Below are 22,754 nucleotides of genomic sequence, written 5' to 3' on the forward strand. Positions count from 1 at the left end.
AAATAGCGACCGAGAATCCTGAAACTGCACGCTCATCCGAAGGCCCTTCATCCTGGACTTTTAATGCCTAGCGGGTAATTCTAAAACCAGCTCGAACATGGACCCAAGTACAGAAAGAGATCATGCAGTACAGTGTTCCATTTCCATCTGACATGGCATTGGATACGCGCCACCTTCTCCAAGCAAGGTTCAGCGAGCCGGTAGCGCATGCGGATCCAGCGCTCCATGCAATTCCTCATCGGTGAATACCGACCGACGACCCGTGAAGCGAATCTGCGATGCAGTCCAAACACGATTGCAAGGGCGAGGCTCGGTGCCCAGGGACTCGTCCTCATCGGCGGACTTGTCCAACGCCTCGGGCCGCGGAGACAGGCCTACGTACGCAGCCTGTCCGAGCACACACTGACGTACAGACGCGATTACGCATGGGGTGAAACATTCCTCGAATGGAAACATTCAGCCGTATGGCAAAGCTAGTGCGTCTCCGAGCTGCATTCGCAGTGTCGGTATAGATGACATTGCGGATGTGCGCGGCAGGCTCTGGGTACGGTGTCCATGCAAAACGACCATCCTGCCCGCCATAACTGTACGGGTGATGGCTCTCGGACCATGAGGTTACAGTGCGACATAATAGACACACTCCCATATGCCGGTACTCATTGCACAGTCGCAGATTCCTGGTTCTCGTAAACGAATATGCAAGGAGATATCCCGCGCGCCGCTCCTCTATGCATCGATTCCGCCACAGAGCGCCTGCAGCGGGGCACACACCCAGCGACCCCGTTCACGGAATAGCTGACTCGAGCCTTATCACCACATGACCAACCCGTATTCTATTGTAAACGGAGAGCGAAAGCATGAACGCTGCGAGCCGTTACTACCCAACGCTCTCCGGCTGGTCGATGACGTCCTGTCTTCCGCGTGCAGCGACGCAGCTGTAGACGAAACGGCGCGCGCTACGCATACCCTGTCGCAGTGTGGATTTTTTAATCGGACAGAACTTTTGCACAGGCCAGCGTTCCCCGACTGTGCGCTTCATATCAGCGCATGGTAAAGCATCCATCATTCCACGCCCTACTTCCAAGTTCCACTACCAATACTTCCTCTCAGATATACCAGTCGTTTGATCCGTTCTATCGTGTGCCGGGTGCATGCCCTGATCATCGGCGATAGCGCCTAGAGCGCCGGAGCGCGCTGCCGATGCGCGCGTCGCCGACGCCGCATCCGTGATTCCACGTTTCAACGCGCTCACACGAGCGATACGAAACCTCACCTGTTTTCACTCTATGGCGAGTACTGCTACGCATCGAGCGGAGCGTCTAGTCGGGGATGAAGTTTGGGACCCAGAAACCCAAGAGGTTCACGGCGGTCAGACGTGGCAACGCTGCGGAGACGCGTTCGTGGAGGACTTTTCCGTCACCACAAATGCGTTAGGGGCACCGGCGTCCGCACTTGGTGCTGCGCGAGAAGCTCTCAGCCTGGTCCACCATTACCCCGCGGCGGACTGTGCCGAGGCCCTTAGAGCGCTGTCAGCGTTTTTAGGCGGCTGGCCGACAGATCAGCTCCTTCTCGGCAACGGTGCGAGCGAGTTCATCGATCTCGTGATGCGTGTCGCAACCCGAGCCGGCGGTGGCGTTTGTCGAACTGGCCCCTACGAAGCTGCGTACCGGGAATACGACAGGGCGGCACGGGCCGCAGCTCGGCGGGTTTGTACCTGGGCCGATACCGAAAACGGCGACGCGCTCACGCTCGGAGAGCAGGTCGGTGTCACCGTGATTGTGCACCCGAACTCTCCGACTGGAGACTGTGCTTCCCTCGAGCAACTGGAGGCGTGGATTCGAACCCCGAGCCCAGTAGAGGCGCCCGATGCGGTCTTCGTAATTGACGAGTCCTTCATGCCGTTTCAGGGTCCACAATGGCGAGCGCAGTCTGCGCTGCAGCTCGTGGAACGGTACCCGTCTCGAGTTCTGGTCATCCAGTCGTGGACGAAGCTATGGTGTTGTCCAGGGCTGCGGCTGGGTTCCATCGCCGGATCCAAAGCTTGGATTCGAGAGTTGAAGCGCCTGCAAACGCCGTGGAGCTGTAACACGATGGCGCAGGCGTTTTGCGTCGCTGCCGCATACGATACCGCCTACATGCAATCAACGTGGCAATTGCTGCCTAAATGGCGGGAACGGCAGGAGCAGCTCTTGAAAGCGTTTCCGCTGCGCTGGAGTGTGAATGAGAACAGCCCCCGATGGGTGCCTTGGGTCTACGTCAACTGTGGCAGTGCGGAGATCGCTGAACGTGCAACGGCCTGTGCTTTCCGGGCCGGATGCCCCGTGAGATGGTGCGCGTCCTTTGGTCGACCGACGTGTCTGCGTCTTGGCGTACGCGCACCCGAGAAACAGGATATTCTCATGAGCGCACTTCGAATGGAATTCGCCTCGGACGGCTACGAGGCGTCATCGTAGCGCGTCAGGCGCTTGGTGCGGCATCCACATGCAACTGCGAACATGACTGTGCGCCGCGGGGATCATGCGCACGCGTCGAGGTACGCGGTAGGGATCACGAGTCCCTGCCAGGGACCAACAGGGTGCATCATCGAGGTCAGCCGCATCACTGTCAGCATGCGTTCATGCGGCCCAGAGCGATGGTGTCTGATTGTGGTGCAAGCAAAAGTGGCCACGAAACCGCCGGTCCAGATGTCAATACCATTTTATATCAGCCGATCAAGTCTGGAACTCGACATGCTTCATTCGCGCATGCTCGACATGTTGTCGCAGCTCTTGCGACATCAATCTGCATACGCTTTCGTCAGTCTGTTCTGTGGATGCTCAGCGGATTTTTTAAGATAAAATGAGTTTCAACGTCGAAATCGAGGAAGCGACACTCCACCCAGCGCATCGAACAGCGCCCCCATGTTTCAGTCGGGTTCCGAGGCAACGACGCATCGCTGCCGGTCGTCTATCCAGGGCCGCAAACTCGGGTCGCGTCCACGCGCAGACGACGCCGAAGCCCGCACGCCCCCCGACTGCCACCGCCATCTGGTGCATCGTGTTCCCGATGATCGTATCGTTTATGATCTGTCCAGGTCTTCAGGAACGGCATTCGGATCGACTAAATTCAGAAAACTTGTATTGCTCGGGAGCCGTACAAGTGACCCCCAGCTCATTCGCTCGTTGCGTCGTAGAGGTCGCGTCGACTGCTGCAGGGACACGTCATCGGTGTGATCTCGAGGCGCCGTACGCGGTGCGTGCTCGATAAACATCACATCCGTGTCCGTCGAGTGCGTGCTCGCGTCCCGCGGCGCATCGCCCTTGCCTCTCGCAACGGGTGTCGCGTTCGGGTACGCACTCGCTGTTGATGCTTCTCCGTCGGTAGCGCGGAATGCCCCGTGCTCGACGTGCTGCAGCATCTGAAGAAAACGATCCTCCTGAGTGTCGTTGATGGAACTGAGAAACATCCACGCCATCGGTGGTAGTTCATCTGTTGGCTTGCCGGACAAGAGCTGCAGGATGCTTTGTGTCGAGCCGTTTCGCTGAATCGACAGTGTTCGCGGTGTCAGCGAACGCACAAGCGGAGAAAGCGTTGCCGAGCGATCCGGTAGCGCGCTCTGGGATGGCAGCAGGCTCGGAGCGTTCACTGGGTATGCTGAAGGTTGCAAGCCGCCCATGCCGCCTGGGTTTGCGACTAAATCCAGCTCGTCGATTGGCATGGTCACAGCAGCGGTTGCAGTTATCATGGGAGACGCCGTCTCCGGAGTCGGTGAAAAACTATTCACATGACGATCAGAGAGAACGGATGAAAAATACAAGGGCGATGAAGGTCCGGACCGTCGTTGCCACAAAGGGATCGACTCTCTGGCGGTATCGGGCACAGACTCGATGCCGGAGCTGTCTCCCGCGGGCGAACCGCGTAGCCTCCTGGTATGTAGCTGCACCTGAAGTAGATCCGCATAGTGCTTGACGCGCGGCTCACATTGCGGATCTTGGGCAAACGCTTCGAGGCCGCGCTGCAACAGATCCATATCCAATTCCATCGGGCGATACAGGTCTGCCGTTGCGAACGCACCGGCTCGGGAAGCTTGTTGTCCCGGAACGTATCCTCGATGATCATCACTGGGGGTCGGCGTATGCAAGCTAAGTTCGCTGGGAATCGGGTTGATGCCTTTGACCGGAGCCGGGTACCCCAGGCGCGTTGTCTCCGGCTCCCGCGTCGCATGTGGATTGAAGAGTGCGTCTTGGCTCCACGTCCGTCCGTATTCGAATTCCTGCAAATCATCCTCTTTCAGAATACTCTCCAGTGCTTGGCTAGCCTGTTTGGGCGAAGGATGTTTCAGCTCTCCATCGGCTGCGTCGTCTCGTTGTGATTCTGCGCTTCGGGAGCGGCGTCCGGCACTACCATCCCCAGCAGTTTTTTGGCGAGCGCTCGAGCGACCGCGCGAGTTTGAGCGCGAACGGCGACCTCTTCCACCATCACTACGAGGGGAATACGCGTCACTGCTCGCCAATTCGGGAATATCCAGGGAATCTGTACCCAAAAGCACCGCGAGTTCATCAGGAGCATCTCTTCCGTCCGTAGAGCTCATCGGAACCGAGGCTGATTTTGGATCATCCTCTTCTGACTGGCCTTGCTCTTCAACGAGGAAGAGTTCGGTGCGGCGTTGAGTCGCGCTCTCATCCAACGACCGTCGCCGACGGCCTTTCTTTCGGGATGTCTCGTTCTCTCTGCCCACGGATCGCTCAAATTCCTTGTATCCAGCGGATTGGTCCGTCGTAATCCCTGGTTTCCCGTCCACACTACTGGCGGAGTCCACGCTGGTGCGCTGCAGGACATCGAGAAGGCTCTGCGATCGAAACTGGTCCCTGGCGGCATCGATCGCCACCATCGGGATTCGCATGCCCGTCTGAGAGTCCACTTGTTGGGAGAGAATGAAATATTCCCATATTTGGTCGTTGCTGAGCTGAACATCCCCATTCACAAAGTTCAGAACCAGCTTTGCGGCCTCTCGTGCAAGGCGCAGGTAGTATTTCTGGGCGTGTGTGCGCACCTGAGTTGCCGTTCGGGTTGCGACATGCTCCGCAATCGAGCGCACATCTTTGAACCCGTAGAGCTCCAGCGCTTGCAAAAAACGCAAGTGCTCTTGCTCGGACCAGTAACGTGGTTGCGGTGTGAGCGCTCCGGAACTTGTTTTCGCGGTCGCTTTCATTCGCGCGTTCGCTTTCCGGTTCGTTGGGAGCTGTGAGGAATGAGCAGACTCTCCAAATCGACTAGTACAAGTTGCAGCACGTGGAAAAACTGCAGCTACGGCACAAGCACTGCCAGAAATATCCATAACAAGCGTTTTTCACGTCGAGGTGCTCCAGTTACCTTTTCGCCTCGTTGGAGCACGAGCACCCGTGAACCGCGGACCGGAAGGCACGTCTCGGAACAGCGCTGTTGCTTACCTCTAAATCACGAAGCCGTCGTTGCTATATACAGAAGACGAGCTCGTCGACCAGTAAGGCTAACGCTGGCAAACTCGTCGATAGGCAGGCTGCGGCCTTACTCCGGGGAACCGAAAAGCCTACGTTCAGGGGCTTCTCTACCCAGTTCTTCCGGACTCTGCAGTTCTTAAAAGTGCTCCCCACAGTTAGTACTCTGTGCAGTGAGCGCTGGTTCCCAGTACTGCTTCCTGGCAACCGAAACGCGCTCAGTAGCAGGCGAACTTGCCAACGAGTCCAGGCAACTGGATATTGCCTTGTGGCGGTATCAGGAACAGCGCTTCGCGGATGGCTATGCTCGATCGTCCCGTTGGCGTCACGTGCGTTTCGCGATCCGCGCCAGGGATTCCCTTATTTGCATGGTCAGGGCGCAGCGATGGCCAATGGCGATTCGATCTGTACAGACGCCACGTCAATTGTCCCTTTAGGTACAAAATGATACGCATTGTGGGGTGTGCATCTGTGTTGCATGGTGGCAGAGGGCCGGCGGCAACTGCCGCCTCGAGGTCGTCTGCCCAGATTCATGGAACGTCGGCTCTGCTGGCCCCGGCGGTCTCCGTGGCGTCACCAGGTGCCTCCAAGTAGCCATGTGGTTGATCAGGAACTAGGTCGCGGTGACACCGCTCGTTCTGCCCGGCGATTGCTCCGCAATGTGCCAAGAATCGTAACCGCCTGCACTATATAGCGAGGGAGCCGCAAGAAGCGCCCGCGGCAGTGCTTATCATCAAGTGTGAATGATCGAGGAGAGCAACTGATGCTATCTCAGGTACAAGCTCTATAATCGGATGACTAGAAGTTCAGTTCCGTGATCGCTTGAGCGTGAGAACGTTTTCCAACCTGGCCGTTGCGTGGCACTTACGCGCACCCTACCCTCGTATCGGGCTGAAGACGTCGCGCAAACGCAAATGAATGGGTCCCTGTTGGGCACGACAGAGCGGTGCCTTGTGATTACACGCGGGCTCTTGAGCGATTTCGCTCGATCCAGCGTTCATAATGCTAGCATCTTGGGCATTCAGCAGCCGACAAGGCACCAGGTGTGCGTCATGCACGCGTCATCGCAACTGTTGAGCCGTATTTTCTGCATCTGAACGCCTGAGCACCAGTTCAACACCACAGGTGGCGTTTCGCGGTGGCGGCATGCACCAGCGACTACGCAGATTCCCCGATAGAAACCGCCATGCGCTGTCGAGAGCCCCGCTGCACGGCATTGGCGCGAACGGCGGCCTGCAGTCAGTGTTGCGAATGCAGCGCAGCACGTAACCAACAGCAGTTTCCATAATCAACGAAACAAGCGCTACCTCCAGATTCGGGACATGATTCAGAGCCCAGGATCCAATGAAGGCAGCAACGAGCAGGGTTTTGGTGCCGTGGAGCCTTCGCGCCAGCAGCCAAGGCATCCGCCTGGCAGCGATGACAACCGCAGAGAGGCGTCGAGCCCCGCGAGCAGCATCAGAACCGGACAATAACGAACTTAAATACCAATAGGTATACAGATTGGCACGCGCCGCACCATCCGTAAGGCTTCTGGACAACGAATCGATTCTATAAAGTAATTTCCCTTACCGACAGAAAGTCTGCACAATTTAGGACACATCGATCACCAGCATCGAAACGACGTTTGGACGCCTCGCAGGCCCGCCGCGGTTGCAGCGCAGGCGACGGGCGCGCACCGAAGAACGGCCGTCGACCGAGCGCGCGCACTGGGCGGCGCACTGAGGGCGTCACGCGGCATGCTCGCCAGCGAGCAACCAGCACAAGAACGTGGTGGTGTGGTTTTCGGTAGGCGCCGGCGTCCTCGACCAGGGCGAGCGGGTGTTCATGATGGAGGCAGAGGAGAGTTACACGGAGTGGAAGCGCCTCCTGGAACGCGCTGTAGCGCTGGAGGCTCAGTTGTTTAGCGAACGAACTCAGGGAGGTTTCGCAGGCGAGTCTTTCGCGGCGGGAGTGCCAGCCAGCCACGAGAAGCTGGACCCGTTCCTGAAACCGCGCTTTCCGCCGGCGTATCGTAACCTGAATCAGCTGGAGAGCGAGTCACAGAGACTGTTGAAGCAAACAGGTGCCACCGAGGCAGGCGCCGAGAGTTCCTTTGCAGGCACGTCGACGGAGCACGCACGTGCGCACGCTTTGCTGGCCCAGCGCGGCTTTGATCCAGATCGCATCGAACTCCAGGCGAAGCAGGTTGATTTGGTTGAAGATGTCGAGTATCTGGAGCCGTTTGCTGAGACCGACCTCGATACTTGGCTTCGGCTGCAGCACGAATGGGCGGTTTTAGAGCTTTGCGAGCTCGCCCGACATCGTACCGATTCCGCTGCCGAGGCGCTCTGGGAAGATCATGCAGCAGCTTCATGGGAACAACGTCGGAAACAGCTATTAAGCCTTCTGGGTAGTAGCACCGATGCGCTGAATCTGCGTGATATCCTAAGCTACACCGGGGGATCGGTCGACGCACGTAACCTTCGAAGTCGCACCCAGAGCCGAGCACGATCCGCATCGCCTTCAGGCGCGGAGACAAGTCAGCGAACACCGGTGCAGTTAGATCGACGGGCGCGAGAACACCCTGAGCGCCAAGAGAGCAGCGAGCCGCACTCAGGTTTTGAGCGCGAATGTGCAGCCCTGGTCCTCGCTCTAGTTCGCCAGGCACCGGATAGTAGATCGCAGCTCTCTGAATCCGCGCACATCACGCAGTGGAGTGGTCTGGATATCAGCACTTTTTTGAGCGGCCAGGTGGCCACGTCTGTAGTTGGCGCTGCGGACTTGTCGACGGACCTCGTTGCGTTGAGGTTTGCACGAGCCGCGCGTAAATGGTCCCAGGTACGCACTGCGGCAAGTTGGCCGCATGTGTCCTACTCCGAAGCATGCTACGAAATTCTCTGTGCTATGCTTGGAGAAGGCGATCTCACCGCGACTCTCACGAGGCCAGATTCGTTTGCCCGAAAGCAACCATTGACGCATGAATACGGCCCGTTCCGCGCACCTGCAGAAGGCATGCTTCGACCAAGTCGAGGGCACCGCCTTCGTTTCGTCTGCGGTGCACTTGACTGGCTTCAGAGGCAATTTCACCAACGCAAGCTGCGCCTCTCCATTGAACGCGAACCAGAAATGGCAGCACTCGGTGGCAAAACCGGCACACTAGCAGAAGTCCGTGCGTACCTGCGGGTCATGGAGGCTGGAACGATGGCGGTATCGCGACCGACGGGCTGGCTGACTGAGGATCCTTTTGCGGAGATCTATTACTGTCTGCGGTGCGGTGACATTGGGGCGGCTGTAGAAGCGGCCAAAGATTGGCTCTCCCCAGAAGGCAAACACTACTCCGGCGATGATCTACCTCGGTTCCTGACCTATCTAGAAAGTTTCGAGCAGAGCGCTCGTCGTCGATGGCAAGCTATTCGCCGCGCAAACGGTGGACCAGGTCCGTCCGAAGCGGGGTCGACTTCACAAGCGTTCGAGCTAAGGGGCCTGCGGGGCTCCGTCAAGGCAACGATGCTGTCACAAATGATCCACGACTACGGATTATTTGTGCACAAGTCGCAGCTCCGATCTGGATACCGAGACTGGAGTGTCGCTTGGAACGCTAATGCCCAAGAGGAGCAACACCGTTTGGTAGAGCGCGACATATTCAAGCGCGTCTGCTACGTGCTCATAGGACGTTTCAACAGCGCGGCACCAGAAGGAATGGAGTTGCTCGATATGGATTACGACGTGCTGTTTGCATCCATCGAGGACTATCTCTGGATGCGTCTGTGGACATGCCGTCTCAGTGTCGATGAATGCGATGGAGAGCTTGGCTTCATTTCGTCGGAGCGCTCAGGTATCGATGAAGAGACGCTCGCCGATGAGCGCTTGCCTCCGGAGATGAGCACGCTGGAGCTTCCACTGGATGCCGTCCAAGAGGAGATGCGCCAGTTCGGATCGGCCCATTTTGACCCGCACGGTAATCGACCGCACTTCTACGCGATGATTCTGCTATTGACGTGTCAGTTTGAGGCAGCGCTGACCTATCTGGTGTACAACGGTGTTGTGCGGGCGAGCGCGAGTGCCCTGACGCAGGACCCTCTGGTAGATGCGGTTCACCTCGGCCTGATCCTGAACTATTATGGTGCGCTCACCGAGTACGTACAACAGGATTCAGATCTTGTTCTCTACGACTATGCCGCAATTTTATGGCGCTACCTTCAGCGAGAGCAACGTGAAGTCTCTCTGGCCAAGGCCGACCCTACTGCTGCTGCGGCCTACCTCATGACCATTCGCGATGCGGAACAGCGTTTCGCGTGTCTCTGCAAACTCGTCACCACGACCCGGGAGTTCTCGCTCCTGCTTGGTGCGATGATTCCCGGGACGTTACGACGACGCCCCGGGGTTATCGAACGACTCGAGCGCACTGCCTATACGACGCGGCAGCTTGCAGGCACTGCTGCAGAATGGGCTCGCGTTGCTTACGCTTGTGCAGAGTCGTGCGAAATAACCGGGGACGTTATCCACGCTGCAATGCTCTTCGAGCTAGCAGGTGATTTGAATCGAGTGATGTCGATCTTGATTCGAGCGCTCTGCTCCACGTATCTGGATCATCGCTTCTACCAGAATCGTCTACCACAGCCGGTGGATATGGAGCGCCAGCAACTGGAGCTGGCGAAGCAAGCGCAGTCCATATACGAAAAATACGAGCACGAAGGTGTCCTCAGTAGGCGTGAAGAAGATGGTGGACACAGGAGCTCCGATCAACAGACGAGTGCGCGTTTAAGTCGTTCGCTGGCGGTCGCGCTAAAGCTCGCGCGCTTTATTGCGCTCGTTTACGATGAAGCGCAAGACGACTCTGACCCAGACTCGTCTGCGGTTTCCCGAAAAAGCGTTGAGGAGAGATACGAAGCTGCGCTGGAGCTTCAGAAACAGCTTGGCCTGCTGCCTTTCTCTCGTTCGCAACTTACGGCAAAGGTAGAAGCACTTCGTCCAGGTGCAGTCTACGAGGACGCTCTTGTAGAACGCCTGCCAGTTGTGGTTCTTACGCTCATGCGTGTCGTGCATGTCCTCTACGAGAACACGAAAACTGCTTTGCGTACTGGTATCCCACACAAGTCGCCCGCGGAGCAAGCGCGTCCAAGCGAGCGCACCGTTTTAGCTTGGCGTTCTAGTATGGAGCAGCGCCTCGCTGAACTGAAAGAAATCGCTAGCACCCTGGTTACGTTCAGTGGTATGATACCCTTTATGACTGCAGCAGAGACGTCAGAGCTGGTGCGCTTGGAAATGACGCTCACGTGAATCCGACTTGAGTATCGGCCAGCAGTTGGACGTGGACACTGCGTCGGATACGTGCATCGAGACAGTATAAGCATTCCCTTACGACTCACAAGCGTATGCCGCTGGTCCCGGACGGAGACGTGTTCCGGTCTGGGTAGAATCACACGAGCGCAGCTGCAGCAGGTTCCCCAGTCGGTGATCTCTGCACGTTAGATTCATCTGTGGATGAGAGTATCCTATGGATCCTCAGGGATATACGCAGATCGCGTAGGGTAAACGCATTTATTCTTGATGGTGCATTGCACGATAGAAACGTATTCATGTGATGCGTATGCCGTTCTTGCATTTGTACGCGAATCTTACCTCGCTGATGGTGGAACGTTTAAGCATATGAGAAGGAACGCTGCTCTCCTCGCTCGTTACAGTCATCACTCGGTGCTTGGGAAAGCATCCGGTTCGATTCACCGGTATCCCGTCAGTGCAAGTCGTGGTACTCGCATTGCTCGTTACTGTCATCACTCGGTGCTTGGGAAAGCATCCGGTTCGATTCACCGGTATTCCGTCAGTGCAAGTCGTGGTACTCGCATTGCTCGTTACTGTCATCACTCGGTGCTTGGGAAAGCATCCGGTTCGATTCACCGGTATTCCGTCAGTGCAAGTCGCATTGCGATCTGCAGGAGCGGCATGGCGAGATGTTCGCGTCCAGCATCGCGATACGGCAAACACCTGAACAAAACGATTCGTGAACAGTTTATTTTCAATAGTTTCAGAGCAATGGAACGTTCTTTTAACGGATATATTCAATATATTGATGACTACAGCCATGAGCCTGTGAATCAAAGGCGATATGACTTGCTCGTTGTTCAGAAAGAGCAACCGTTCAACGCAGAGCCAAAAGCTCCGCTACTGGTTCAGCACCACGTGACTCCAACGGAGCGCTTCTATGTGCGTAGCCACGGTCCAGTGCCAGCTTGTCCCGACAGTACACGTTTCCGTCTGGTTGTAGACGTGTCGCTGGCGCTCGAGCACTGTCAAAGTGGTGCGCAAGATAACCAAAAGCGGCCGGGTCAGCTGCAGTGGAGTCTCGAGACGCTTCGGGAGAAGTTCAAGTTTACGGAAGTGGAAGCTTGTCTCCAGTGCGCTGGCAACCGCCGCACTGAACTTGTGGATCGAACGAAACGACCCGTGAAAGGCGTAGGTTGGCATCAAAGCGCCATCGGAAACGCTCGCTGGGGAGGGTTCCTGCTCGCCGACCTGCTGCGTTTCTCGCTGCACCAAGCGGGCCTGACGGACGACGCACAGCTCGCACAAGTTCCTTGCGATGTTTGTATCGAAATGGAGGGCGCGGATTGGGTCCCAGAAGAGGAATACCGACGGAAGCATCGTGACACGCCCCCACCAGGCTACATGGCGTCTCTCCCGTGGTCCATGGTCATGGGTGATGGCTCCAGCGGGCACGCGGTGCCTCCCGTGCTGCTGGCAACGCACATGAATGGTGCTCCGTTGACTGCAGACCACGGGTACCCGCTGCGCTGTGTCGCCCCCGGAATCTATGGAGCTCGCTCCGTGAAATGGTTATGGCGGATTGGGCTCAGACGCGGACATTCTGACGGTTACTTTGTGGAGCGCGACTATAAGGTTTTCTCACCAGCTGTGGACGCAGCATACGTGCGATGGGATAGTGCGCCTCCACTCCTGGAAGTCAATGTGCAGTGTGCAGCATGCGTGCCAGCAGAGCGAGCTTGGAAGTTGTGGACCTCCAAGGCTGACCGCCACCCGCCAGGCACCGCCTCAAGTCTGGTGGTGCCGCTCTGGGGCTATGCGTTCAGTGGCGGTGGACGGCGAATCATTCGCGTCGATATCAGCGGTGATGCCGGTGCAACATGGACCGTCGCACAGCTCATATTCGGTGAAAAGGGCGCGCACCATGCGATCAGAGCGGAGTCCGCACGAGTAGCAGACGACACCGATGAAGCACACAATCTCTATACACCAGGATTGGAGCCTTTCCGGGTACGTCCACTCGATACCGAGCGTCCGATTGCGAACGATGCCCATCGCTATGCCTGGTGTCGCTGGTACGCGAAGCTAGCGATTCAGCCGCCGTGTGAGGTCTGGTGCCGCGCCGTCGACGAGTCTGCGAATACGCAGCCCGACGACGTGCGGGCCTGTTGGAACTTTCGAGGGGTTGCACACAACTCCGTATATCGAATCCGAGTGGAATCGGATGACGGACCACGATCGCGGCTGTAAGCGACGTTCATCTAGGATGCGCACCAGCAGAAGTTTTATCCTCGAACGGAACGCGTCCACGTTGACGCCAGTGTACTGTGCAGCGCGTGGTCGAGCAAACGGCGCCATATCTCTCGAAACTGCGGATATGCATTGAACAGCGCCCTACAGCGTTTTGTCTACATGTTACCCAGTGATTTTCTTGTGAGCACGCTGGCGCTTGGTAAGCTTAAAGTGGATGTTTCGTTGGCGCCGCGTTCTGACTCCGTCGACGTGAGGAGATGGCAGGCATCCCTGTGACGAGAGGCTTTTCCCACGACGCTATGTACACTCCGCATACCTGGTTTTCAGTAGCGAATCGAGCTTGATCGGAATGTCAAGTGCAAAATTTCAGTCAAACGGAGACATAGATACGATGTGATGCAATCGAATCGGTACTCCTTGGGCATTTGTGAAACGCATTTCCAGTCCGGGATCGGTTATGAGGTAAACCTGTCGAGATTTAGGTATGGGTAAGAGTACTTGTTTTTGTCTTGAAGAGGAGAACGCTTCAAAGCTTGATCGAATCGTTCCAACGAATCACTGGATTCCTCGCTGTGAGGATCGCTCAGTTCACACCTGAGTGCAAGCACGCCATCGTCAAATGCCACGTCGTCGGTCCCTGCGTACAAAGGATGAACCTTGCGAGGTCTGCAAAACTCAGGAACGAGCGTTTTCGGTTCTGAGACGCTCTAAGGTCCAAGAATTGGACGCCTCTTCGCCATATGCATCACAACTGTACACACTGTCCGGTAAGAGAGTACACGCGCAAAATGAAGCCTGGCAAGTCGCTCGCCTCAGCTACAACGCCACCCACACCTGCCGATGCATCGTCGTTGTCGTGGTGGTGGTGGTGGTGCCGCGGCCCGAGCCCTCGGGGTCATGTGTTCTATCAGGCTCTCTGCGTCGATCTCGGATAATGACGACTCAATCTGGGTACCGGAGATCACGATTTCGGACCTTGATCCCTTCAAAAACTGTCTGCGAAGTGTTTGCAGCGCGGCATTGCATGTACATGCATCATGACACCTCTGCACTGCCCGAGAAGCACCAACATACCGATGACTTGGGCCATCCGCACAACTTGGTACACCCACACATACAAATGCCATATCCAGAGCCTTCTGCTAGTGTCTGGTCGCTAGACGATGCATCCGGAGAGCGCCGTCCGCGGACGTTGCACTCGCCTTGAGGTAGTGCGCGAGTATCACGGAGCTTCGATACCGGGTCGCATCAGCAGCGACGCTGCCAACCCGAGGTTCCCGTTCGCTGCTGCGAGCGCTGACCTGGCTGAGGCTTCATCGAATCCCATGGCAACGAGGCGCTGAACATTGACGTCTGTCTCGTTACGAGCCGGAGCGGAATCGAGGCCTCTTGCTTCTGCGATCTCTCTGTCGCTGAGAAACGGAACAGCGCGGTCTCTCTCTCGCAGAACATTCTCTCTCAAATCAATACACATTCCGTGCTTGCGCAGCGTGTCGAGACCCAGAAGCATATCCGTATTCAGCTGCTCGACAATGGCAAAGGAACATTCATACCATTCTCCATCGAGTTCCATAAGCGCCATATGGACCCGTCCGATGAACTCTGCCCGTCCCAGGCCGATGGCAGTGCCGCGAAAACGCCGATCAATAAGTCTGCTGAGACCGGAACGCTCCGCACAAGCCTGGCTCATAACGGTGCACTGTGCGCCACTGTCGACAAGTGCAAGGACCGGCTGGGCGTTGCGAGCTGAGTCAGCAGTGACACGAACTCGAACGTACAGCGGCGTAATATACGTGAACGACTCTACATTGTGCTCCAGAGCAGCCGCCAGATTCTCCTGAATGTTATGTTCATGAATCGCAGCTTCAATCCGGCGCTGTAGCTCTGGACTCATGAGCTCATCTTCAAATGGCATCGAGGTCCAATCAGAGCCGCTTCGGGACACTAGTCCACTGACGCCAGCTGTGGCAGGTAAAGCGCTCGTCTCTGAGATAGGGGCAGGCAGCGCAGCGTCGCGGTCACGTACCGAGTCTGGTGCAGTCGTCTGTGCACGCTCCAGGGCTTGATTTCGGAACTGAGGTTCAACAGTGATAAGTTCATCGTCCGGAAGGGCTAGCTCGCGAACGGTTCGTTGAGGCGGGAGCAGCTGGCCCCGCCAACGAAACGCATAGTTTACGGCTGCGTCTTCCACAACACTTTCGCTGGGGTGAAGCTCGACGAGAACCGCTTCCAGCAAGTCCGCAATAAGTGCTTCTTCTGAAGCTTCTAAAGTCGCGAAACGCTCACCGTCTGCAGACACAAAGCATAATCGTTTACTCGTCATGGTACTGTCCAGAAAACTCAAGAGAGAAACCGTTTTCAGCGCCACGCGTGACGCCGACTTGTCAGGTAGCAGCAGGAAGACCCAAGTATGTGCTCTGAACGCTCAGGATCAATCTAACCCGTGCATACCTCCGGGACTGATATGCTCAGGTGTATAAAAAAGCCGCCACTGAGAGCAGCTGTCGCCTTAAAGGACGAACACCAGCGCCCGTGGTGGAAAGTTCCAGCGTAGTCTGGCAGCTGTGGCGGTATTGCCGTTGTGTGCAGCCTCGAACCGCTGCTGCACTCTGGGGCCAGCACGTGGATGCAAAAGTATGCAGGAGACTACCTGCAAGGTCCGTATACATCCAGGGCAGTCTACAGGGCCTCTACAATGGCGATCAGTCGAACTGTTCACGCTGCAATGGTGTCAGTTTAGCATGGAAAACTGAACTGTTAGCTCGGTTCCTGCCTTTCGAATCTTTCCGAACTTGTGCAGCCACGACGATCGAACTGCAGCAAAAAGGACTTAAGGATGTATACGTAGGTTTAGGATTGTGGGTCTTATGTTTAGGCTGGCTTCTTCGACACGTTGTCGGTGGAACGCTGTGCATCACCAGTACCCGGGTGATTCGCGACGCTCTCCAACACGGGTTCGTCGACGAACCAGTATGCTTCTTCGAAGCGTACAACCAAAGCTCCACGCTTCTCTATTGCTTACGTTTAACGTGGCCAAATCACGCATGTTTCAAGTTTTGGGCGCTTATCTTTCAAGGCATCTCGTGGGCGTCGCAACGCACGCTGCTGGCTTGGCGCGGAAAAATGCTCGACGTGGCCATTGGCTGCATATGCACGAGCTCGTATCGAGACCTCACTGAACTTGTTGCATCACAAAATCGATCTCGTTGGAAAGACGCATCCTCTTGTGTCTCTTGCCATCGAAGAAACTCCATTGGGCAGCAGCAAGATATCTCCAAGCAGATACGCTCTGGGAGGAGGCTCCCGTCTCTTCTGTTTCCACGGAAACGGGTCTTGGATCTGGACTTGAGTCATCGTAACATCCACCACTGATGGAGCGTACGTCACTGCTTACCAAGAACAGAGCGTATACGGATCGAAAATTGTCCACTTGTGCTTCTGTCCGGATTTTTCCATGGTATTTGTTTCACCATGAAGAACATCGCGTTCTAGAAACTCGCTTCTGTTCGTTCCTCCGTTGATTCGCGAGTGCCCGAGGAGCTCCGGATGTCAAGTGCATCGTGCGCTTCTATAAAATCCATGTTGTCGACCGGCTCCTATTCTGCCGCGACGCTCGTTGTCCTCATCGGATGCATTTGCCATGCTTTTGCGCTGGCGCCTCGTCCTCAACCAAGCGGGAAGAAGCTCTAACCGAGGCGCGCGGCGAGCAACCCCGAAATACCTTCGGAAGCGGCTAAAGTCTCCTGCGCTCTGGAGCTCTGATAGAGCACTCCACCAGCAAAAACACCATCACTATCGTTGACGTGTTTCTCGTTGACCACCAGTCCATTTTCTCTTCAGCGTCCTCGTCTGTGTGAACGATTCGACGGGGATGTATCACGCTCTATCCTCCGATCCGCTGGGCTTGAACGAAGCACCGGCCATGAAGAGATCCTTTATGCCGCCCAAGCACGCGACCGAGTCGTCGCCGGTTCGCCCGAGGTCATCGAATCCTTTACTGGCTGGTGCCCGTGAATCCTGGTGTGTCTCATTCACTGTTGTCATGCGTATCTTTTTCCTACGAATTTCTTTGTGTTATCCAGACTGCATCGAATCATCAAGCGAGTGCATGCTTCGACACCCGCAAAGCCGTTCAGCTGTGTAGCTGAAGTGCTTGCGGCTTCGATGGAACCACGCAGCTGGGGGGCTGTTTCCAGCATGTGCTTGGGGTTTAGTGAGGACACGGAAAGCCGTGGGTCTCAACAGCAGGTCAAGCGAGTTTCCCACTTTTGAACCTCCTCGACGCATCGGACCTGCGCGTCCATCACCGTCAGGTAGTGGCGCTGCTGGACCCAGCTGTAATGACGTACGGTATCCAGTACGCTGGCTATGTGTTCTGACAAGAACAGGTACGTTCCGATGCGTCCGTTTAAAAAAGTAGCATCAAAGCGTAGCGATGTGCTTCGAGCAGGAAAGCGTTCCATCCAAGAGTGGCAACGTTCTCCGGGTGCGGTACGCTCTGCTTTTCAGACCGCTTCGGTACATGTCGACTGCTCTTCCCCAGCTGTTTGCCTGGCATTCCTAGTGTGCATCGACTGTGCGCTTCCGTTGATAAACATGCAATTTAGATTTATTCTCTATACGCTTTTCACCTCTCTGCTTTAAGCGTTTTCAGATATCCGCGATCCGCTATCGGCTATGCATTTCGCGAAACATGCGCCCCGATGAGCGCCATTGCCTCAGATGCCGCGCTTCAAGCATCGAGCACCAGTTCGTGTCGAAGACGATCAAATCAATCGAAACCTGTATACGCGTCCCTGAGCACGTTCCCCAGGGCCCCGAATCTGTTCTGAATTGAGTTCAACGATGGAGAATATGTCGGAGAGTATAGCATGACGCATCCTGCGTTCTCTGCTGGATTCTAAACAAAAGAGGGTTTGTAGAACGCGGCATTTTGTATGATAAAACAGAAACAGAAAGGCAAAGCCAGGCTGGACGGCATTTCGAGATATGTCGATACCCCCATGCTCCCCTCGAGCAGATCGATGACGCACGCTCCACTGGACTTGATCGCTATGATGACTCAAGTCCGAGTCAAAGACCCCTTTCCATGCAAAACGCAGAGCAGGGAGCCTCTGGGAACATATCACGTGAAGACTACCATACAGCGAGGCGAGGATTCCATTTCGTCGATGATCGCGAAGTGACGAAGATTTACCTTTCGAACTGAATCAACTCTTTTAGGTGGGAACATCACCGAACCTGCGGTGCGCGCATGCGAACAAGTCCCCCAGAGATCACGTCAACTTTATCTCGTCGTTTGCCTACAGGCGCGACTTGCTCTGCCCACGTGTTGTTTTCTGAAATAGACAGATCGAAACCTTGACGAGGACGTGACTAGGGCGTGCTAGACATAAGGAAATGAGAAAACTGGAGGCCTTCAACCTTGAATTGGACAATGATAGTAGTCATTTTGAGAACACGACTTCGCGGGTGGCGCCAATCATCGTCATGAACGTTCCTTGACGAATGCCAGCGACAGACTGCCGACGAAGCCATTCCCAGAAGCTGACCGAGAAACCCGAATCGACGAATGAATCCGCAAGCGCTCGTTGTGGCACTTTGAAAGTCGCTGCTTTGCGTGTAAAATGTCCAGAAAAAGATCGACAAACAGGAACAAGGCAAGTAGTTCAATGTTCCATATGAATCGGATGCAGCTGCAGCGATGGAAACATCATTCACCGTTTTCGAGCGCGACGTTCGCATAGCGCAACGACACGACTATTGGTTGGGTTCCACGTGCTCAGTCAGCCGCTATGGAGGCAGCGTATTGGATCGGAGTGTTCTCATCTGGAAGTCGAACTTGGTAGTGGCGGCTGACACACACCCAGTGCGAAAAAAAAAGTCGAGTTTTACCTTTCCTCGCGCCGAGCGTTAGCGCGGAACGAACTCCCAAGGCTCTAGGGACTCGGATGCAGCCACTTTGCTTGGAACAGTGCTCGCTTTTCGGAAGTGCCGTAGCGAAAGTGAGCTGGGTGCGCACTTTTCCGATAACGAATACCAGAGGAACGGGTTCATTTCACAGTCGAAACTTGGAAAAAATCTGTCGACTGGGGAACAACTGTTCGCGTGAACACAAAAGTGCCACCCGCTTTGCATTGCAGCTGTTGACGGACGCTCGAGAGCCCAGACCGTCTTGGCGGCCGAAACAAAGTTTAGGCCAAAACTTCCTCAAGGATCCTGCGGTTGCCGCCGCTATCGTGCAAGCTGTGCGAGCTTGTGAGCCCCTCGAACTGGTCGAAATTGGTGCCGGAACCGGTGTGCTTACAGAGCCGCTTCTGGAAGTATTCCCCGGGCTTGTGGCGCTCGAGCTTGACGCACGTGCGGTGGAGCACGTTCGAAAACGCCTTGAACAGAGCGAGCGCTTCCGTTCGGAGCATTTTCCCGAGCTGCGCACCCGTATCTACCATGCAGACTTTTTGCGCTCGGACTGGCTCAGGGAAACCGGCATGCTCACTAGGCCCGAGCCGCGGATCACGCTCGTGGGGAATCTTCCCTACTACATTGTATCGCCTATATTCTTTCACTGTATTGAGAGCATTCAACGATACCGGAACGCAATCTTCATGGTTCAGCACGAATTTGCAGAACGGTTGATGGCAAAGCCTCAGTGCAAGGACTACGGAGTCCTATCGGTGCTGGCTCAGCTCCACGCCGATATTCAAGTGCTTCTCCGAGTGCCGCGAAGCGCATTCTATCCCATGCCTAAGGTGAACTCTGTGGTACTGCGCCTGGATTTTCGAGACCCGTTGCAAAAGGACTGCATGTCTTGCGGCGTCTCATCGGATGTGATCCGCCTGGCACTGCATCGGCTCGTTCGACGAGCATTCCAACAGCGGCGGAAAACTTTACGGAATACGCTTGGCGATCAAGTGCCGATGAGATGGTCGCGAAGACGTCCTGAGGAGCTCCATCCAGCTGAATTCCTCGAATTAACGATGATTCTATCGCAGGATGCTGCGCTAGACACGGGAAAGCCGCCTGTGTCTGGCTAGCCCCAGCAAATGGAGCTGGAGCCGAGAAAACAACTGGGCACGATCGACAGCTCGACGCCTGTCGTCGTCTATAAGCAGTGATGTAGTGCGCAGCGCAGGATGAGCACTGAACCTTCCGATCTCAGCGTACACCATGAATTACATCCAGGCAGACATTCGAGGATCCTGTGCACATGAGGTTTGGATGAGACCGCATGGTCACCTTACGTGCGGGTCGCGGCACCGATTTGCTTCATGTAAAGCGTACACCAGGAAGAGACGAGCGCTGCACCCAGGAATTCGTCGATGCAGCGCGAGGAGGAGTCATGTGTACTCGGTTCCCGGATGTGCGCTGTCAACGTCGACATTGCCGAACCTGGTCAACGGTACCAAAAGCGCGATGAACGAGTGCCCAAGAGACCGAGTTCGTCGTTCCTTTCTGGTTAGACTGGGTACACGGTGCGCATGTTTCGTGCACAGACCGCGTAAAACGCTCGGGATCGCAACACCATCTATAGTAACCTCTGATTTCGAGTTTGGGTATTCCAGGTAGTATCGAATGATAGAAGCCCATGACCGTCAAGGAATTGCCCAGGAAAACCGCCTCCGTGCGTATATACCGGACGAAAGCCTCGCCGGGTTGCTCAACCCGACCATACTAGTTCCTTGCTCGAGGCGGAAATCCAATCGTCTATGTCTTGGCTAATCGTTTGCTTTCATCAAAAGTGTTCAGCGTTTCAGCAAAGAATTCGCTCATAATACGAACCGAATACCTCGAAAAGACGCCCAACACAAACCCGCTGGACGCTCCAAAAGTACGAGATATTGAAGGATGGTGGTAATGGCATTCGAGTCTCGGTGCATAACGCACTTGCACGCATCCTTGCTGTTGAAATCACATCATAGCCAGCCTCTCACCTGGGAAGACCTCACCAGCTGAAGTTTCGTCAGCTTACCGTACACCATTTCGTCCACCAGGCTCCGTTTCGCACGATTCCTCCAGACCAATTTCACCGTGTACTCGTGCTCACTATATGTGTATGTCGTCCTAAACGCATCGATGGGAATCGGGCTGATTCGATTCCTGCACGCGTTGAACGCCCTGGTCGAGGGCGTACGAGTGCAGCGTTCGCGCGCAACGGCACGTCCAGCGCCGCAGGAGAGCATCACCAAAGGACGCTGCTTGCCAGTGATGTACGTTTCCAAATCAATGAAAAAGTTGGTGGATGCAGGTTCTTGCGTCCATGCATCCGCATCTATTGGCGACACCCGGGCAAGTTCTCTCATTCTTCAACTGAAGATCGTCCGAATGAGCATTCTGGATGCTCATGCACTTGCCGAATGAGACGTACAAGACATCCTCTGCTGCTCGATAGGATGCTCAGAGCGTCGAAATGGGCCTGGCGCTGTCACTCCAGGTGTTGGTATGCCTCCTGACGTCAAGCGCGCAGGACTCTCGACACGACCGGGCCCCGGCATCGTTGAGCGGCTTCATCTGCCTTCCGTTCAGGCCGCTGGCGCTGTTCTCGTGATGCAGAGCAGAGCGATGGCCATAACGCCGTTCAGGCCAGGATCCATGCTCATGAACAAGTCCTGCTCCTGGGCTATCTTGAGTGCTTGAAAATGGGTCACGTGGTGCTGCTCAGGCAGAGGTTTCACGAAGTTCATGCAAATGGATATACCATCAGACTCTATCATGCCAGTAAACGTCTTTCCATTTCCACCCTGTAAGCGATAAAGGTCGGACGAGCTCCACCCCAATGGTCTTCGTGAAATTTCTCGAATGGTTCGCGCTTGCTCGCTGGGAACAGCTCTCTTCGCCTGCTCCTCTAGTTTGCTCGGTGGCATGGGAGTGGTAGCTGTGCTCCATTTCGGTTTTTTTTCGCGGGATTCAGACGCCCTGCATGGACGAAGTTACTAAAGCTCGTCTTCTCTTTTTATGTGTCTACGATTCCTGAACTACATTTTCTTCGACGTCTTCGTCACAAGTATGCCCACGAATCGAAGCACACTTTTTGGCATTCTCCCGTGCTCGAGCAGAGACGAAGACAGCAGGTCTGGGCTGCTGGAACTAGAGAACAATTGCTTTCCGAAGAAAGGTGTCACGGATGTAAACGACTCGTCTATTGATCGCAGGCATTTGCATGGCATCGGACAACGGACAAAACGCCATCCGCTGGACTGAAACACGAATAGCCCCCTAGTACGAAGAACAGGTCGATGCTAATTACAGCTGCGTGCTCCGCGACCGCTTGTGCTTCATGGAATTCGACGTCGTGTAAGAGCAGAACACAGGACTGTGCGAGCGAAAGCCCGCGAAATGCATCGACAAAGCATGAGGTGTTGGCGGCTCCTGTCCGCTTTGCGATTCGTAGGCGTCCACTCGATAGTATCGTCGCTCGGGGATGTTGTTGTTGGTATTCTCGCTCGCCTGTTCTTTACGAACACCAATTTACCCGTATTGGAGTACGCATGTACAGATCTACTATTTCCACCGAATTCGTGCTCATCGAGTCAGACAAACACCTCTCCCTTCTGTACCCAGCGTTCGCATTTCAATCCAAAATCGATCGCGTGTTCTTCGACGTGCAAAGCGCTCCCATGCAATCGCGCTGCACGCTTTACCCATCTGTGTGTGTTCATTACCGTACGTGCCGATGGTACGAACACTTCACGTCCTGTGCTCTGTTTTGTACTATTTCATAGAGAACTTTTTGAGTTGAAGGTATGAGAGAGGAGGCCTTCGTGTCGATAGAATTTGATTCGTTCGGTTCCCGGTGCACGACGT

General features: G+C 55.5%; 6 protein-coding genes and 1 non-coding gene across 7 annotated transcripts, besides 1 other annotated feature; 5 read left to right on the forward strand and 2 right to left on the reverse strand.

Annotated features, from left to right (window-relative positions):
* Nucleotides 1-1,286: 1,286 nt before the first annotated feature.
* Nucleotides 1,287-2,453, forward strand: CYME_CMR123C (similar to histidinol-phosphate aminotransferase; the record flags this gene model as incomplete). The annotated part of the gene is made up of 1 exon (XM_005538362.1): nucleotides 1,287-2,453. The coding sequence occupies one exon, from the start codon at nucleotides 1,287-1,289 to the stop codon at nucleotides 2,451-2,453; it is 1,167 nt and encodes a 388-aa protein (XP_005538419.1).
* Nucleotides 2,454-3,058: 605 nt separating this feature from the next.
* CYME_CMR124C (MYB-related protein) lies at nucleotides 3,059-5,317 on the reverse strand (the record flags this gene model as incomplete). The annotated part of the gene is made up of 1 exon (XM_005538363.1): nucleotides 3,059-5,317. The coding sequence occupies one exon, from the start codon at nucleotides 5,315-5,317 to the stop codon at nucleotides 3,059-3,061; it is 2,259 nt and encodes a 752-aa protein (XP_005538420.1).
* A 1,966-nt stretch (nucleotides 5,318-7,283) lies between these two features.
* Nucleotides 7,284-10,718, forward strand: CYME_CMR125C (similar to nucleoporin complex subunit; the record flags this gene model as incomplete). Its single annotated transcript, XM_005538364.1, has 1 exon — nucleotides 7,284-10,718. The coding sequence occupies one exon, from the start codon at nucleotides 7,284-7,286 to the stop codon at nucleotides 10,716-10,718; it is 3,435 nt and encodes a 1,144-aa protein (XP_005538421.1).
* A 753-nt stretch (nucleotides 10,719-11,471) lies between these two features.
* CYME_CMR126C (probable sulfite oxidase) lies at nucleotides 11,472-12,950 on the forward strand (the record flags this gene model as incomplete). Its single annotated transcript, XM_005538365.1, has 1 exon — nucleotides 11,472-12,950. The coding sequence occupies one exon, from the start codon at nucleotides 11,472-11,474 to the stop codon at nucleotides 12,948-12,950; it is 1,479 nt and encodes a 492-aa protein (XP_005538422.1).
* Nucleotides 12,951-14,175: 1,225 nt separating this feature from the next.
* CYME_CMR127C (similar to putative v-snare binding protein) lies at nucleotides 14,176-15,276 on the reverse strand (the record flags this gene model as incomplete). The annotated part of the gene is made up of 1 exon (XM_005538366.1): nucleotides 14,176-15,276. One exon carries the CDS (start codon nucleotides 15,274-15,276, stop codon nucleotides 14,176-14,178), a length of 1,101 nt encoding a protein of 366 aa, XP_005538423.1.
* On the forward strand, nucleotides 15,000-16,695 carry CYME_CMR128T. Its single transcript, XR_002461605.1, has one exon. It is a non-coding gene; the product is annotated as a hypothetical transcript (transcript).
* Nucleotides 16,696-18,904: 2,209 nt separating this feature from the next.
* Nucleotides 18,905-19,987, forward strand: CYME_CMR129C (probable rRNA (adenosine-N6,N6)-dimethyltransferase; the record flags this gene model as incomplete). The annotated part of the gene is made up of 1 exon (XM_005538367.1): nucleotides 18,905-19,987. One exon carries the CDS (start codon nucleotides 18,905-18,907, stop codon nucleotides 19,985-19,987), a length of 1,083 nt encoding a protein of 360 aa, XP_005538424.1.
* A 441-nt stretch (nucleotides 19,988-20,428) lies between these two features.
* Nucleotides 20,429-21,070: a sequence feature (possible transcribed region).
* Between the last annotated feature and the right edge of the window lie 1,684 nt (nucleotides 21,071-22,754).

Source organism: Cyanidioschyzon merolae, chromosome 18, assembly GCF_000091205.1.
Source record: "Cyanidioschyzon merolae strain 10D DNA, chromosome 18, complete genome".
Classification (NCBI taxonomy): Eukaryota; Rhodophyta; class Bangiophyceae; order Cyanidiales; family Cyanidiaceae; genus Cyanidioschyzon; species Cyanidioschyzon merolae.